This window comes from Gossypium arboreum, chromosome 4 (genome assembly GCF_025698485.1).
Source record: "Gossypium arboreum isolate Shixiya-1 chromosome 4, ASM2569848v2, whole genome shotgun sequence".
Lineage (NCBI taxonomy): Eukaryota > Viridiplantae > Streptophyta > Magnoliopsida > Malvales > Malvaceae > Gossypium > Gossypium arboreum.
Genome location: NC_069073.1, coordinates 2,424,305 through 2,441,974, shown reverse-complemented (window position 1 = coordinate 2,441,974; position 17,670 = coordinate 2,424,305). Strand labels below are relative to the sequence as shown.

Genomic DNA, 17,670 nt, shown 5'->3' with positions numbered 1-17,670 from the left:
TGATGGTTGGTTGATGGAAATGTTGTTTGGTTAGTTTTGGTACAGGGACTAAATTGTAAAAATTGGACTAAATCAAATAGAATTCAAAATTTAGAATTGATGCCTCTAGGGGAACATTTAGGTAGGTGAAACCAAGAGGAGATCTTATCAAGTATCAATTTGATTGTCTCAAGTTAGTTTAGTGAGGTCTAGAGATAACTCGATCTAAATCGTCTAATTTAGTAAAATAGTGATTGAGCGGTAAAGGTGAGCCAATTGGAAGTTTAAGCCTTTTAGACCCCTAATCCAAATACTAATCAACAACACGAAAGTCAAGCCACAGCATGTGTTTCTTGAATTGTTGATTGCTTAATTTTGATTGTTTTACATTTTGGTCCTCCTTAATGTTATATAGTTAATTTAGTGTAATTACCCCCTCGATTGTGATTTGTCGTAATATGATGCTTAACAAGTAGTTAGTTAGACTTTCTCTTTCTATGCTTTGACTATTAATCACCTTGCCCCCAAACTCTCTTGGGTTTGATCCTTGCAATACTCCAAAGTGTTTCATTATAAGATTAGAAATATTACAACTCGATCTATCACACTTGCGGCATACTGCTAGATTTCTAATTGAAATTGTGTTGATTCATAGCCCCGATGCACGTATATTGGGGCACATTCAGTAGTACATAACGATTGTGAAGTGAAATCTCAAAGATAACAAAGTAATTTCTAGCAATTAAAGGTGAATATGATCAATGAGGCCCACTTACGGATGTCCGAGGTCAAAGGTACTCAAAAATGGGGTCAAGGTATGAGCATTGAGCCAAGCCATCAAGTTGTGCAACCATGTCTTGAGACAATGGAGTCATATTTCGATACATGCCACCTAAAACATGTAATTTAGCTTCGATGTTTGGTTGTGCCAAGATAATTAGTCGATTGTCTGGAGACTATGGTCCTTGTGTCTCAAGATATGGTCACTTGTGTTAAGACCCTAAACCTATTTTTCTTAATTTAGATTTGATGTTTGTATGTCTAGAGACAATGCTTGATGTCTCAAGACATGTAAACCATGTCTTAAGACCACTGCCCAAAAGTGCACCAAATGTTTAAAAGTGTTATTGGTGTCTCGAGACACAAGTGCAGAAATGCATAATTTAACATTTTAAACACATGCAAAAGGTTTCCAAAAAATCCCTAAAAGATTCTAACATGCAAGCAAGCCTCTACACGCAAGTTTCATGTGCTAAAACCATCCCAAAACATGAATTTCCACACCAATTAACTCAAGATATCAAAATATCATATTGCATGTAAATTATTTGCTAAAACCAAATATGCCATCGAGCAATTTATAAACCAGAACTCATCAACGAATAAACATATGACTAATTGAATTCCAAACAAAGCTAAAATGCCTTTAAAAACACATAATTGACCAAAGCATTAGGTTTATGAATGAAGAGCATGCTAGACACCTAGGTACAAGTTATTTATTACATTAACTTAAAGAAATATAATAAAAATCAACAAGCTAAGTTCTGAGATATTCTTGGATGCCATGAACACTCGAATCAACTACAAGTCTACTGAAAGCCTATACACGGTAACAAACAAACTGCACATTGAGTAATGAAACTCAGTGGTACAAACCAAGTTGCATAAAAATATAAATATAACATACACAAACAAACTTAGTAAAATAACAAGTTAAAGATCAAAATAATGTATCATCAGTAATTCAGTTTTATTACATAATAAAATTCAATTAGAGATTAACCCTTATTAATCATGTATGGATACAAGAACGGATACACAAGCGCCATGAGCTTGGAAGCTTGATGCATGTAATCACACATGTCCCCTAACACTCCAGTATAACACACACAATTGTCAATTTAATATGTTTACAAGTGCCCAATAGATGCAAACAAGTGCCAAGCTTCCACGAAATCACACAACACATCTAATGACAAGTCAACTATACCCAAACCTTAATCAAATCAATTTAATAGGGCATTTAAAGGTTGTACATACATCATAAATCAAGATTAACATTTATTATCCAACTTAAACCATTCAATACGTCATGATCTTATTTAATCAAAAGTCTCACCCAATGGGGACTTACCTCAGAACGTTAGCTTATACGAAGTATTCGAAAGCTTTGCAACATAAAGATTCCATGGTTATTAATAATCCAGCCAAAGAATTAAACAACACCAACGAAAGAAGTGGATCTAATTTGCAAAAACCATAAATCGTCAATCACTTAACGATCTTCTCCATCCCTTTCTCCTTCGACGGTTCAACGACTTCTTTGGCTACATTGAATATCCAAACAACGAATTAAATCAAAACACGCATTTGCACAGCAAAAACACCAAGTTTAAATAAAAATATGATATGTGCCTATAAGAACGGAAATTTGCATAACTAGAATTCTACTTGATCAAAATCAAACTTCATATTAGAAATAGTGTCTTCAGACTCTAAATTATTTAACATTCACTAAAACATGAAGCCTAAGTCATCTTCCTCCCCAAGTTCCCAAACACCCAACAATGGCAATATTCTTGATCAAGCCGAATCTCTATCCTAACCCGTTCTTTGATTAACCTGGACTATACCAACCTCAATTCCATTAATATTTAAGTCAAGAAATGATTAAATACGTACAAATCAGAGCCCTAAACCCCTAGAACGAAAATCATGCAAAAATTCAAAGAAATGGAAAATAGTTTCGAAAATCATATTTTGATGATTGGAAATCAAGGTTTGATGTTAGAAGCCACTTACCGTTGTTGAAATATGATATAGTAAATCAAGAGTTTCTTGAAAAATATTTGGGAGAGAGGGGGTTTCCTTGATGTTTTCGTGAAAATAGTCGTTCCCTCCCTTTAGTTTTGTAAAAAAGATTTTTTACTAAGTCGTCATTGGTGGAATTACCACATAAGGACCTTCTTGATAAAAAAAATCATTATTTTTAGAAATCCCACATTAACCACATAACTTTTTCAAGTTTTACAAGTTAGTCATAAAGTCCTAATTACTAATCCTATGAAATTAAACCTTAATTAAAAGAGATATAAATCGTTAATCTAAAGTGCTTTGTGATGGTGCTTTATGAAATTAAACCTTAATGCCTAATAATCTGATAGGGAAGATGTACACTGAATTTTCACGTAACACCTTAAACCCGACCTAGAAGTTTAGACCGAATCCCGGATGTCACATTAATCACCGAAGTGATCGTAGGTAAATTTTTACAAAGCAAGTTGTCACATTGAATCGAAACATTTAATCATTTAAAATTCAAACAGTAAAATTACAGTTAAGTTTAACATATATAACCGGAATGAAAACGAATAAAACTTAAAACAGAACTTGTACCACAGCTTTATAAAACTTTACAGTTCAAAAATCGAACCATAAAATAAAAACTGAAAATAGGGACTAATAACTTTATTTTCACCGAAACTGTCTGAGACCTCCGCGTTCCTAGTCCAGCGTCAGAAACCAGAAAAATACCTGAAAGGGGAAACACTAAGGGGGTGAGCTACACGAGCACAATGTGAGTTCAAACGAAAACCAACGCACTTGCAGAAGAGAACTCCAAACAACAAAACAGTAGCAGAATAAACTTACAGATATATGCAGAAATAGATACAGTATAGAACCAACACCTCAACACACGTAACAGTCAGAGCACACCTAGAATACACAACAAAAGTGTTGTTTAGACAAATAGAGTACAGACAAACAGATGCACATGAATGCAGTCAAATACCGAATCCCACCCATCCAGCCAACACACCCCATAGTCCCCCGATCATACCCCAAGAGCTGTTTAAGCTCATCCAACAAAAACACACCACATAGGACCTCGAAGGTCCATCCAACCCTATACATTATATATGTGGACTAAGCCATTCAGATATTAATATGCAGCAGAGCTAGCTTATATGCAGTGCAGTGCAATACGGTAATCTGTTATACAAAAATATTGCAATTTAAACTGCCAGATCAGATAATAGTACGCAGCAAAGCTGACGCACATGCAGTACAGTGAGATAAATTACTGTACGAATGAGTTGCAGTAGAACTACCAGATCAGATCAGAATCAGTCTTCCTTCTCTTCGCAATCCAACCCAAAACTTTACTTTATGCAAGTGTATGTATGCACACAATCTCATAGGACAGTGACACATTAACAAACAGTCAAATAGAATAGATATGCACACACACACCAAGTTACCCGGGTTCAGAATCAGACATCCGTCACAAACAACACATAAGCAGAGTTCATGGTCACAGATGTCGAGACTTGAACACCCTCACTAAAGCTTAGTCGGAATACACAGACACATTTTCAGATCGAAAACACACATACAAAAACTAGAATTTGGTGTCTTAGGACCACACAGCCGAGTGCTCTGGTCGTGTGGAGATGCCTAGGCCGTGTGGGAGGTCAAACACCCATGTGAAGAGGGGCACATGGCCGTGTAGTTGAAGCACACGCCCGTGTGAAGAAAGGCACACGGCCGTGTGACTGAGGCATACGCCCATGTGGACCAGGGACATAGTCGTGGGAATAGGCCGTGTAACTCTCTGTCCAATTCTACCAAAGTAGGGTAGAAGGCAGACAGGGCCACGTGAGGGTCTCACACGCCTGTGTGCCCACCAGACACGATCGCGTGTCTAAAACACACACCCATGTGGATCCCTAAATCTCTAAATTAGCCACACGACCGTGTGGCCAGGCCGTGTGGCACCAAATCACTCAAACCCTAATTTCCAAACATACACGCCCATGTACCTAGAGGACACGGTCGTGTGGAAATCGACTAATTTCTCCAAAACGGCCATACGACTATGTGGCACCAAATTATGCTCAGAATGACTAATTCCTAATTCCATACGACCGTGTGAACCGACACACGCCCATGTGTCCACGAAAACTCCTGCAACCAACCCTAAAATCGAGCTTTTTCGTTCAATAAATTTACCCCCAATCATAACACACTAAATTTCTAGAGATTACAGACAAAATGAGCCTTATCTGCCCATTTAGCGAAACACACAAAACAATTGTCGAACACCATAGTAAAAACAATAAAACACAAGTATATTGAAAGAGGTTTGAATCCCACACCTAATTTGCGATCTAAGACGTTCAGACTCTGACTTGTCGACGAGGAAACAATTCTCCAAAATCCACGAGCAATCTTGTTTTGAAAAAAAAATAAAGAAAAACTTCCAAAAAAAATCAGAAAAAAAGAAAAGAGAAACGTCTAGCACCAAAATAGAAAATAGAAGTCAAAATAAAAATAAATAATTATTTATATTAACTAAAACAAAACAAAATAAAAAGCTCTCCAAAAATGCGTATCCCAATACTCAAACCCCGAACCTTGAGGTATACTAACACGCGCACAACCACCAAACCAGTAGACCCATTCTGCCATGTAAACGCGCTACTAAACACAATAACATGACCTTCTATCTGACCCTAACCATAGAACCCAAATCTTCTAGCCCCAAAATTCAAGATGTTACAACTCACCCCTCCTTAAAGAAATTTCGTCCCCAAAATTTCTATCTAACAGAACAATGCTATAACACAAGCTACACCATCACGCTCCCACTGCGCACTCTAGCCTGAGCATAACCAATCAAACTTAAGACCTCCTACACACACCCAGAACACTTAATAAGTAAAGCAAATACACAACTGTCCTAACACACACAATTACAATACTCCAATCTAAACGTCGAATCATTCACAATCATACCTATTTCAAAATCATCGAGGACACTCCCGGATCCAACGATTTGTGGACCTGCATCGAAAACATGCTCCGCCTTTTTCCAACAATTTTTTGGATGACACTTCTTGTAGTACTCATAAAATGGAATGCTCGCATCAATACTAACACCTTCCACCAAACCTTTATTGTCGTTCAAACACGTTCTAACACGCTTCGTAGCCTAAGGCTCTAACCTCGACAGACTGCAATCCCTCTTCTTCCCACAGTCTACACATCTAGCTTGAAGCGTTTCACTAGTCCCCCTTATCCTAGCCTCGAACATTTTCTCTAATACTTCCCTTACTACTCGAGTCAATGCCTCGGTACCAAGCTCTGGGTTATCGTTACCCAAAGTTAGTGGAATTACATTGACCCCTGACTTTTGAACAGACTCACGCCCCGAAGAAGTAGACGACTCCTCGCGATCTTGCTTACCTCCAGAATCTATATCAGTCTTGTCACTAACTTAGAATATCTACATTTTTAGAGAACGAACACAATTTAAATACAAAAATCTATATTTCTAATCTTACAGTTTCAAATTTCTACCTAGAATAGCATTGGAGTCTCAAACCATTCATTTCCGTAAAACATTCACAAAACACAATTATTCAACTTACTGTGGTAAAGTTTTTCAAAACTTTCTTTTTAAAACCACCACATGCGCACATGGATACGTAAAAACACAGGTCGAGTTTTTGCAAACCTGGTTTTGATACCACTAAATTTAACACCCTAAACCCGGTCTAGAAGTTTAGACCGAGTCCCAGATATCATATTGATCATTGAAGTGATCGTAGGTAAATTTTTACAAAGCAAGTTGTCACGTCGAATCAAAAAAATTAATCATTTAAAATTCAAACAATAAAATTACAGTTAAGTTTAACATATATAACTAGAATGAAAATGAATAAAACTTAAAACGAAACTTGTACCATAGCTTCATAAAACCTTACAGTTCAAAAACTGAACCAAAAACTAGAAATTGAAAATAGGGACTAATAACTTTACTTTTCACCAAAACTGTCTGAGACCTCCGTGTTGCTATTCCAGCGTCAGAAACCAGAAAAATACCTGAAAGAGGAAGCACTAGGGGGTGAGCTACATGAGTATAGTGCGAATTCAAATGAAAAACAATGTACTTGCAGAAAAGAACTCCAGACGACAAAACAGTAGCAAAATATACTTACAGATATACGCAAAAACAAATACAATATAGAACCAACCTCAACACACGTAACAGACACCCAGAATACAAAACATAAGTGTTGTTTAGACAAATAGAGTATAGACAAACAGATGCACATGAATGCAGTAAAATACTGAATCCCACCCATCCAGCCAAAACACCCCTCCGTCCCCCAATCACACCCCATAAGAGTTGTTTAAGCTCATCTAACCAAAACACACCACATAGGACCTCGAAGGCCCATCCAAAACCCTACACACCATATATTTGGACTAAGTCACTTAGATATTAATACGCAGTAGAGCTAGCATATATGCAGTACAGTGCAATGCGGTTATCTGTTGTACAGACATATTACAATTTAAACTGCCAAATAAGATAATAGTACGCAAAGAAAGTGGCCTTTTACTGATCTGATCGATAATAAATCATTTGCGAATGAGTTCTGATAGAACTACCAGATCAGATCAGAATCAGTCTTCCTTCTCTTCATAATCCAACCCAAAACTTTACTTTATACAAGTGTATGTATGCACACAATCTCATAGAACAGTGACACATTAATAGATAGTCAAACAGAACAGATATACTCACAAACACACACCTAGTTACCCTTGCTCAGAATCAGACATCAGTCACAAACAACACATAAGCAGAATAAATGGTCACAGATATCGAGACTTGAACACCCTCACTAAAGCTTAGCCAAGGGTCGGAATACACAAACACATTTTCAGATAAAAAACACAAACACAAAAATTAGAATTTGGTGTCTTAAGACTACACGACCGAGTGCTCTGGTCGTGTGGAGATGCCTAAGCCGTGTGGGAGGTCAAACACTCGTGTAAAGAGCGGCACACTACCGTGTGGACTAGGGACATGGCCGTGGGAATGGGCCGTGTAACTCTCTGTCCAATTGTACCAAAGTAGGGTACAGGGCAGAATAGCCGTGTGAGGGTCTCATACGCCCGTATGCCCACTAGACATGGTCGTGTGTCCAAAACACACGCCCATGTGGGATCCCTAAATCCCTATATTAGCCACACGACCGTGTGGTACCAAATCACTCAAACCCTAATTTCCAAACACACACGCCTGTATGCCTAGGAGACACGGTCGTGTGGAAATCGACTAAATTTCCCAAATTGGCCATACGACCGTGTGGCACCAAATTATGCCCAGAATGCTTAATTCTTAATTCTACACAGCTGAGTGAACCGGCACACGCTCGTGTGTCCATGAAAACTCTCGCCACCAGCTTAAAAATAAAGCATTTTCGGTCAATAAATTGACCCCCAATTATAACACACTGAATTTTTAGAGATTATAGACAAAGCAAGCCTTATCTTCCCATTTATCGAAATACACAAAATGATTGTCAAACACCATATTAAAAACAACAAAATGCAAGTATATTGAAAGAGGTTTGAATCTCACACCTGATTCGTGATCTAAGACGTTTAGAATCTGACTCGTTGATGAGGAAACAATTCTCTAAAATCCATAAGCAATTTTGTTTTGAAAAAAAAAATAAAGAAGAACTTCCAAAAAAATGAAAAAGAAACCCAGAGAAAAAGAAAAGAGAAACTCCAACCCAAAATAGAAAATCAAAATCAAAATCAAAATAAATAATTATAAATATTAACTAAAACAAAACAAAATAAAACAAAAGGCTTTCCAAAAATACACAACCCAAGACTCGAACCCAGAACCTTGATGTATACTAATACTCACACAACCACCAGACCAGCAAGCCCATTCTATCACTTAAACGCACTAATAAACACAATAGCACACCCTTCTCTCTGACCCTAACCACAGAACCCAAATCTTCTAGCCCCAAAATTCAGGATGTTACATTTCAACTTTTTCGAGATATCTTTTCCTTGCATATTATTCATTCTGTTTACTCGTGATAGACAAAGGCAATGCCACTATTTATTTATCACTGCATCCATGCTCATCTTATTGTTGTATCTTGGGAGATAGCCGATTGACATTTCTCCAGCACCAGAGGAGCGGCCGAATCTATCTTAAGGAAACTGTCTAAACAAGCCTCAACTACCAGTATGATATTTCAATTTCATTTTGTTTTTTGTTTTCTAGTTATATATGTATTAATATTGTTCTTGTTCGATCTTTAAATTAATATAAAAGTTTTATATTACTATTATTTTACTAACACTTATGCAATAGATTTCATATGGTATTTTCATGTGTTATGTTTTGCCATTTACTTGCCTAATGAAATCATGATTTATTGTGTTAGTTTTCTTGAAATTATATGTTGCAGTTTTGATTTAGCTAATCAAGCAGGTTGATTCCCTCTACCTGCAAGATGGGTAAAGCTAGATACAAATGGTTCTTCTAATCCGACATCTCTATGATCTAGTTCAGGAGGACTACTTAGGGTCTGCCATGGAAGGTGGTTATTTGGTTATACAAAGAACTTACTTATCACATCATCGTTGCATACTGAGATATGGGCTATTTCCAATGGCCTCTCATTTTCTTAGAACCAAGGGTTCAAGAATTTATCCTTGAGATAGATAGTTTGTAGGTAACCCAAATACTCGAGATGAAGGACGAGGAAGATAACAGTCTTGTGCTTGTTCGTAGCATTAAGGGATTGTGTGATCAAAAGTGGGAAATTAGCATCAAACATGTACATAAAGAAGGAAATGTCACAGCAGACTACTTGCTCATTTGGGGACTAGCTCTTACTTTGATCTTTGCTTCCTTAGAGAAGCTCTTGTTGACATTATTCTATTTTAGAAATAGAAATAGTTGGTGTAATAAGAAAGTCTACATATCCAAGCTTGCTGCTTCTATGCTAAGCCACTAGCCTCCTTTTAATTACAAAAAAAACCTAATTTCTCACCTCTCTCTACTGACAATCATTAAAATATCTGAAAAACCCATTAAAAACAATATGATCTTCTCCCTTGAGTTACCGTTCATATATATATAATATTTTAATGAGCTCATAAAGATCAATACTGAAACATGTTATCTACAAATGCAAGTAGGCAGCTTAGCTACAAATGTTTTTCTAAAAATACTAGTGGTTTAACCACAATTTTTACAAACCAGTGCAATTTTTTTTTGTAATTACATTGTGTATCCATAACAAGTGGTATAGTGGCGGTTCATCCACAACCCGAAGTGATATAGTAGATGAGCTCTAGGAACTCATAAGTGAAGTGTGTAGCAGAGTTAGATAGGACCTTTCTGATAAATTGATCTTGCATTTCTATACATTAGCATGTGCATTTAGAAAATTAGTTCATGCTAGCAAATAAAAACATCCAAAATACATTATAACCACAAGAAAAAAAGAAACTCATAATAATCTCCAAAGAAATCAAAAGGAAATCTTCAATCTTGATAGAAATCTACTTCATAATCGGCTTTAATGGTGTTTTTCGAGTTGTTTTCTTGAGTATTCTATGATTGCTCACTCCTATCTTCTTGTTTTTGTCATATATAGGTCTCAGAATGCCCAAAAACCCTAAAAATCACATTTTTCTATTGTTCATAATGCAATTATTGAAATTGACCTAGCCTACCACATGGTCGTGTGGCAACCCATGTGGCTTACACGACCGTGTGAAATGGTCTAGCCTATGTGGCTTTTGTAACTCGCTTCGATTTTCAAATTTTCACTCCTTTTGCTCCCAAATGTTCTCCTAAGTATAAAAACATAAAATTAAAGGATTAGGAGCATAAATTCACCATTAACATCGAATAATCACCCAAAAATGCATTAAGAATGATGCTAAAAACATGTTACTTTTAGCACTTATCAAATATCCCAACACTTAAGCGTTTGCTTGTCCTCAAGCAAAATCCTCAACCAACAATCAAGTTAACTTCTCTCAATTTATTATTTTCACCAATAATGTCTTAAGATAATTTACAGGTAATCATGCATTGGAAATTCAAACTAAAATGACACTAAAAAATACGAGCAATCCAAGCAAAAAATCTTTAAGGCATTAAAAAATTAGGCATCTCCTCTATCTCAATAGTTACTTGAAATTCAAACTCAACAAGAAATAACATCCTTACTAAAGATTCACTCAAAACACTCAAACTGTTTAAGGTTTAAGTAATATGCACTCAATAGTTAAACGGGAAATGTCATTACCATAGGCTTACTTGAAAATCAAATCTCCACCACTATATAAATGAGATGACACACCAATCAAGAGGTCTTAACAAGGTTGTAAGGGGCTTAGGTTAAGCGTATGGAAAATGTCAGAAAAGTTGGTTAAAATCAAGAATTGAGTTGATAAGTTGTCAAACTAGAAAAAATCAATTGCTGAATTAAAAGAATTTACATCAACAAAAAATAAATAATAAAAATGCTTTTGAACACAATATGAAGCTAACGATTCAAGCTCAATCAATTTTTTCCAATTATCTTTTTTTATATATATTTTTCTTTTTTTCTTTTTGCAAAAGAAATTCAGCAAAACAAATTATGAAACATAGTCAAACAACTAACCAAGTCACATCTCGACAAAAAAGGAGTCACTGAAGAGGATAATTTTACAATATAGATATGGGTTATGGGTTAACATTGAAGGGTTAGAAGAAAAAAATGTGTTAGCTAGGATCACCGGGTTCACTAAAGGTTAATACAACAGGTAAGCTAATTAAAGGTTGGGTGGGTTAATTCCTATGTGCCTCTATCATTTCAATGTACCAAATCAATAATGTGGTCTCGACATGTATAACTGAAGCAAATTCTAGAATAACAAATCAAGTCGACATACTCACAACCAAAAAATAAAATGAGCATGAAAAAATAAATATGCTCTATAGGCTCAAAAGCTCATAAAAAATATGACTTTGATGTCAAACTTGCAATTTTAAAATTTCAAAATAATTCTTCAGTTCAAGAAGACAACCTAAAATAATAAATGTCTAAAAATAACTTATCAAGCTTGAATTTCTCGTGTCTTAAAGTATAAATCATACAATTCACAAAAAATCCACAAATTATTCCAAAACAAAATCAATACAAACTCCAAATTTAAAAAAAAAATTTAACTTCCATGATAATTGTGAGAAATTAAAAACAAACAAACAATCCAGGGATTTTATCACATAAGCATATAAATAACCTTTCCACATTTAAGATGTACATTGTCCTCAATGTACAAACAATTATAATAACAGAATAAGCACAGCATCATAAGGGAACTGAAACTGCCTTAAATATGGATGATTTCTTTAGAATGGTGAAAATTGGAATCATAGACGATTCTAAATTAAGTATATTTTCTAAGCAAACTAATAAGAAAACAGACAAAAATAAATAAGATAAAGAGATTACAAACTAGAAAAAAAATTGAAAAAATATAACAAAAAATGCATAATAAAATAAATTAAAATATATAAATCTAGAAAATAAAAAAAAAAGGTGGGCAGGAACAAAGGAACAAAAAGACAAAAAAAAAACCTTGTTTTAAAGAGGAAAAAATAAAGTACATGGCCATGTGGCTAGACCATGTGAGCCACTTGACCATGTGGAATCACCTAAATCGTGTGTGATTCAAAAATAGAGAAAAATAAGCCCAGTAACCAAACGGCCTAGGACACGCCTGTATTGAAGTAGAAAATGATTTGATTGGTGTATTGATGGTATTCAATTCCATGTAGAAATTCGCCAAAAGTGTAAGTATCTGCCAATGAATAGTGTCTATGAACAATTGGTCTAGGATAAACAAAGCAAACTATCTGATTAGAGAAGAAGAGGTAGTATTGTCTGGTGAGATCTGAAGTCTACCAATGAATTAAAGATGATTCGTTAAGGATGGTAAGTGGCGCATAGGTATATATAAGTATTATATTTATGTTTCAGGTTATGTTGTATGAATGAATTCGCCAGGAGGGACAAGCTAGAAGTACGCCAAGGAAGCGACGATTTGAAATATTATACATACAGTGGACATTTTTTAAATGATGGCGTATTGTAGGATTACACCCTATAAGACTAGTTATTTAAACAGATTGTAATAAGTTATAATAGATATGATGTATTATTTTTAAATCCATTCCTTGGTCTCTTTAAGAAATGAGATTTTTGATAAAATGATAAGCAATATGTCTCAAGTCAAGCGTACAATAAGGTTGTTTAGAAAATTTTACTAAGTGAAAATTTTACACTCGAGATTTAGACCGGATGAACCGAGTTAGATTTAGGGCGTTACAAATAACATACATAGTTATCCAAATCCAATATAATTTAATAATTATTTAAATTCTACTAAATATTACATTTAAAATGGTAAGTAGACCTTTAATAAATCTAATAGTAGAGTTTGATAAAGAAAGAGATATCTGAACAGTTATGGGTAGAAGTTCATTTGCTTAATACATTAGAAGTTCTTGTACTACACATCAATTTAGTATAATTGTGTAGGTACATATTTTTTCTTTCTACAAATACTACATTTTCTCTAAAAGAGAAGGCTTAGAAATGAGGTAGAAATTGCTATTTACCAACCCCATTTTCTTTATCTAATTAATTAATTAGTCTATTAAGAGTTAACCCTTAATTTTTCACCTGCCCTTGCTCATTGTCAATACACAATATCTATACATGCAGATATAATTAATTAGATTATTCACTAATAACCACCATAAGTTTTCAATTTCTTCCAATCCTTAATGAAGAATCAACTCCTTTATTTGATCCTGCAAAGAGCCTAGCAATTTCCAATTGAGTCTTGGCAATGATCTCAGTTCTTTTGAGGTCCATTTCTCCTCTTTTAGCCTCAGCTTCAACCCTCATTTTTTCAATTTCTTTCATTGTTTCCATCCTTGCTTGTTCTGATTTTAAAACTACTTGTGCTAGCCATTGAATGCTCTCTCCAACTTCACACTCTTCTTTCCTTCTCTTCTTCTTCTTCTTCATCATCGTTGCCATCGTCTCTATTTTCATCTTTGCTTTCTTCGATCTCGGTCTTTCTTTGTCGCTATAAAGAGCAGGGGTACTACTATCTGTCTCCATAGCTATCTTGTCCGATAAATGGCCCGATAATTTTGTTCCGGCTCCATCCTCCTGTTCAAATTGAAACAACTCGAAAACTTTAAGTAAAATCAAGTCTTGGAGAAAAAATACGAAAGAAGAATATCAATTTTTAATTTATCAAAATCTAATCACATTAAAAATATGAATGAATCATTTGGATTGAATCCAAATTCAATTATTAAACGAAACAAATGGTAAGTTTTCATAATTAAAGATGTTAAAATGGCATCTGAAAAGAACAACTTCGTACTTGATTGCAGTGTAGAAGATGTCATGGCAAAAAAAAAAAAATGGAGTTATAATCATAGGAAATGGACAATTTTAGCTTCTTCTTTCTTTCCTTTTTTCTGACTTGCAATTATTTTTCTGAAAAGGAAACTAAACTTTAGAGTTTTACTTTATTAGAACTAAACCATGGTCAAACTTTGAGTCGATATTACCTTCCTTTCTAGTACTATTTTTCTTATGAGGTTCATAGTTCGGTGAATGAATTTTTAAAATTTTGATTATCAGTTAATTCAATTGAAATTGAGTAATTAATCAAATTAATCAATTAATCGAAATAAATAATATATATTATATATAATTATTAACTTTCAAAATTTTTGTAGTGTATCTAATATCTTATTTATTATTTTCACATTCATTTAAAGTTTTTGACTTATTAAAAAATGAACTTTAGCAGTATATTTTTATATGTTTTATACTTATTTTAGTCAAAAGACACAAAACATATACAATTCGATTAATCGACCGAATTAACGAAATATTTCAGTTCAATTAATGTATTTGAAAAAAACTTCAATTAGATTAACGGTTCAAGATTTTTACATTTTGAATAATTCCGTTAATAGTAGTTCAGTTTGGGTATTAACCCACCCAAGCATTTCAACACCCTAAATTTTCTTTATTATATGCTTTCAGAATTAGCTTACACTAATCTTCTAATTAATTAGTTTCTAAAATTATATATTTGATGCAATTAGGTATACAATTTAATATCCCATTAGTGAGCAAGATGATCAAACATTATTAATTGAATAAACAAAATGATGACAAATTATTAAAAGTAATATTTGGTAAATTTTAATTTTAAAATTTTCAATGATGTATTATTATGATTGTACATAAAATTATACATCATCAATTCAACAAACATATATACAACATGTTAGTTTAGGCCTTTGAATTTATAAAAATTAAAACTAATATGAAAATAAAGGTGAGGGTTGAAATCTTAAATTCAAGTCATAGGCTAATAGATATATATATATTCGAACTGACCTTGGGGATCCTATCAATACCATTGGAACCGTGTGAATTTTGCGTAGTTCCAGGAAGCTGAGGAGCCAAATGTGGTGGTGGTGGTGGTGGTGGATGCTGTTGCTGCTGTTGTAGCACAACCATCATGGAGGGCTCTGGTAAAGTCATCAAAGGAGGGTTAGTGGAAATTGGAGTAGCAGCTTGAGGAACCGCTGACGGTTGCAGCTGTGGTGGCAGTAACGGAGGAGGAGGAGGGGCAGTACTGCCACGAAGTAAAAGGTCAAGGCGTGGATACAAAGGCCAAGAAGATCCATCCGCCGTGGCGGACTCCGATCGATACCTTTTCTTCATTGACTCAATCTTGTTCTTGCACTGAGTTTGAGTCTTTGGCGACTTGGTACAATTAGCTCGAGCTGAAACATAGCGAGCCACATCTTCCCAATCATGACCCTTTAGTTTGGCTCTATTTCTAAGCACCCATTTGTTTTCGTAAGCCTCAAGCAAGCTTGAAACAGCTCCTTCACTCCATTCATCACGTTTCAGCCTATCTCCGCCACCAGCCGCAGCGGTGTTTCCAGGGTGTTTTTTAGGGGAGGAGTCTTCTTTAGTGATGGAGATGTTATTATTTGAGAGGAGAGATGGGTTTTCTTGGTTAGTTTCTTTTTCCATCTCTCCCCATGCTAAGCAAAAAACAAACTCTTTGGTTATAGTTTAGCTGTTAACATTATGTATTCACACCCATCAAAGAAGTTGAAGCTCAAAAGAAAGGCTCAGTGGGGGGTTGTAAAGAGAGAAATGAATGAACCACTAGCATTTGAGAAAAAAAGGTAGGGCTTGGACTAGTGGCCAACCAAAGGGAGAGCTGAGAAAGAGAGCCACTAGCATTAGAGAGGGGGGGGGTAGGGAATAGGGAAAGCAAAGGGTTGGGGTTAGGGTTAGTGGGCAACCAAGATAAGTGGTTGCTTTGTCAAATGAGTTGATGATAGTAACTCCTCCTTTAGTTTTTCTTTAAGAAAGAGTGTGTGGGGTGTGTGTTATCTTACATGCAGGTATATTTGGTAATTTAAGGCTCTTGAAGGAATAGGATACCAAAAAGATATTAAAATATGATATAAGATATGCACCAACATCCAAAATTCATATAATATGAAATGTTATTTTGTTATACAAATACAACCTTTTAAGCAAAAATATAACCCCGCAAAAAAAAAAAGAGAAAAATATATAGAAATGGTCATATCTACTTGTTGATGTTGTATTGGTTTAATTGCTGTGGTTGGGTTATTTTGGCTGTTAGCGTCGATATGAAGCCAACCAAGAAATCCACTCCACTGGCCTATTAGAGAATAGAGAAAGGGGCGGTGATAGTGGTGGAGGTGGTGGGTCACTCACATGGTTCTGTCACCCACTCTATTCCATATCTCTTGATTTATATCCGATAAATGATATAATCATATAATACAATAATATATACTTAAAATCTTTCAAAACTTTATGTAAAAATTATTGACAAATAATCAACCAGTTACTTTTTATGTTTTATGTGTATTTTACAATCTATAAAGATTAATTCTTTTGAGAATTTATAGTTGTCTCTTTCTACAATATTATTTTCAATGTTTAAACTCGTTAAGCCCTTGATTAGCACTCAAAAAATCAGAATTTAAACTCCGTTATTGTCATTAGCACTCAAGAAATCAAAATTTAAATTCCGTTATTGTCATACTCTTTCCTCAATTAATAATATGTATTTTAAAAATTATAACAAATCATTTATAATATATATAAAAATAGGGTTTGAAAAAATTGATAAAAAATCCCTTAGTTTTCCATTTTATTATTGAATTGACATATTAAAATATTAAATTACTTAAGTTATAATCATTGTTCTTATCAATTATCATTGATTAAATAATTACTATTTATTTATAACTTAATTTATATTTAATAGTTAACAAATGTTAACGTGAAATATTAGGATAATAATTATAGTTAAAAGAATATTGAAGTAAAGCTAAATTTATAATTTAATAATTTAGATTTAATAATTAAATTTAATTGATAGTTCAATTTTAAAAAATAGGTTTATGTAAATTTGAGTTTGAATTTAATAGAATTCTAAATATAAAAAAGATAGAAAAATTATATACAAATATTACTTAATTGATATTAGAATTATATATCAATTAAAAATTAAGTTTAATTCTATAAATATCATCTAATACTTAGGCATATTTAATCAAGTAGCAACAAAGAACATTTATCAATAAAAAGAAAGGGAGATTGTTAGCAATAATAAGTATTAGAGTTGTGTGACCCGAATTCTTATTAAAGAAAATACGGTGGCAAAACAGGAGATTTGTGTAAGGCTTAACGT

At 34.2% G+C, this 17,670-nt stretch overlaps 1 protein-coding gene across 1 annotated transcript; it reads right to left on the bottom strand.

Moving 5' to 3' along the window:
• Positions 1-13,344: 13,344 nt before the first annotated feature.
• On the bottom strand, positions 13,345-16,415 carry LOC108457723 (trihelix transcription factor ASIL1). Its single transcript, XM_017756812.2, has 2 exons — positions 15,315-16,415; positions 13,345-14,060 (listed from the first exon to the last, which is right to left on the bottom strand). The coding sequence occupies exons 1-2, from the start codon at positions 15,960-15,962 to the stop codon at positions 13,647-13,649; spliced, it is 1,062 nt and encodes a 353-aa protein (XP_017612301.1). The 5' UTR covers positions 15,963-16,415; the 3' UTR covers positions 13,345-13,646.
• Positions 16,416-17,670: the final 1,255 nt, after the last annotated feature.

Bases quoted from the DNA above. Each gene is read 5' to 3' on its own strand.
- LOC108457723 (XM_017756812.2), bottom strand. From the start codon at position 15,962: ATGGAAAAAGAAACTAACCAAGAAAACCCATCTCTCCTCTCAAATAAT. The intron at 14,061-15,314 runs GTCAGTTCGAAT...CAATTTGAACAG, and splicing joins GTATTGATAGGATCCCCAAG to GAGGATGGAGCCGGAACAAA.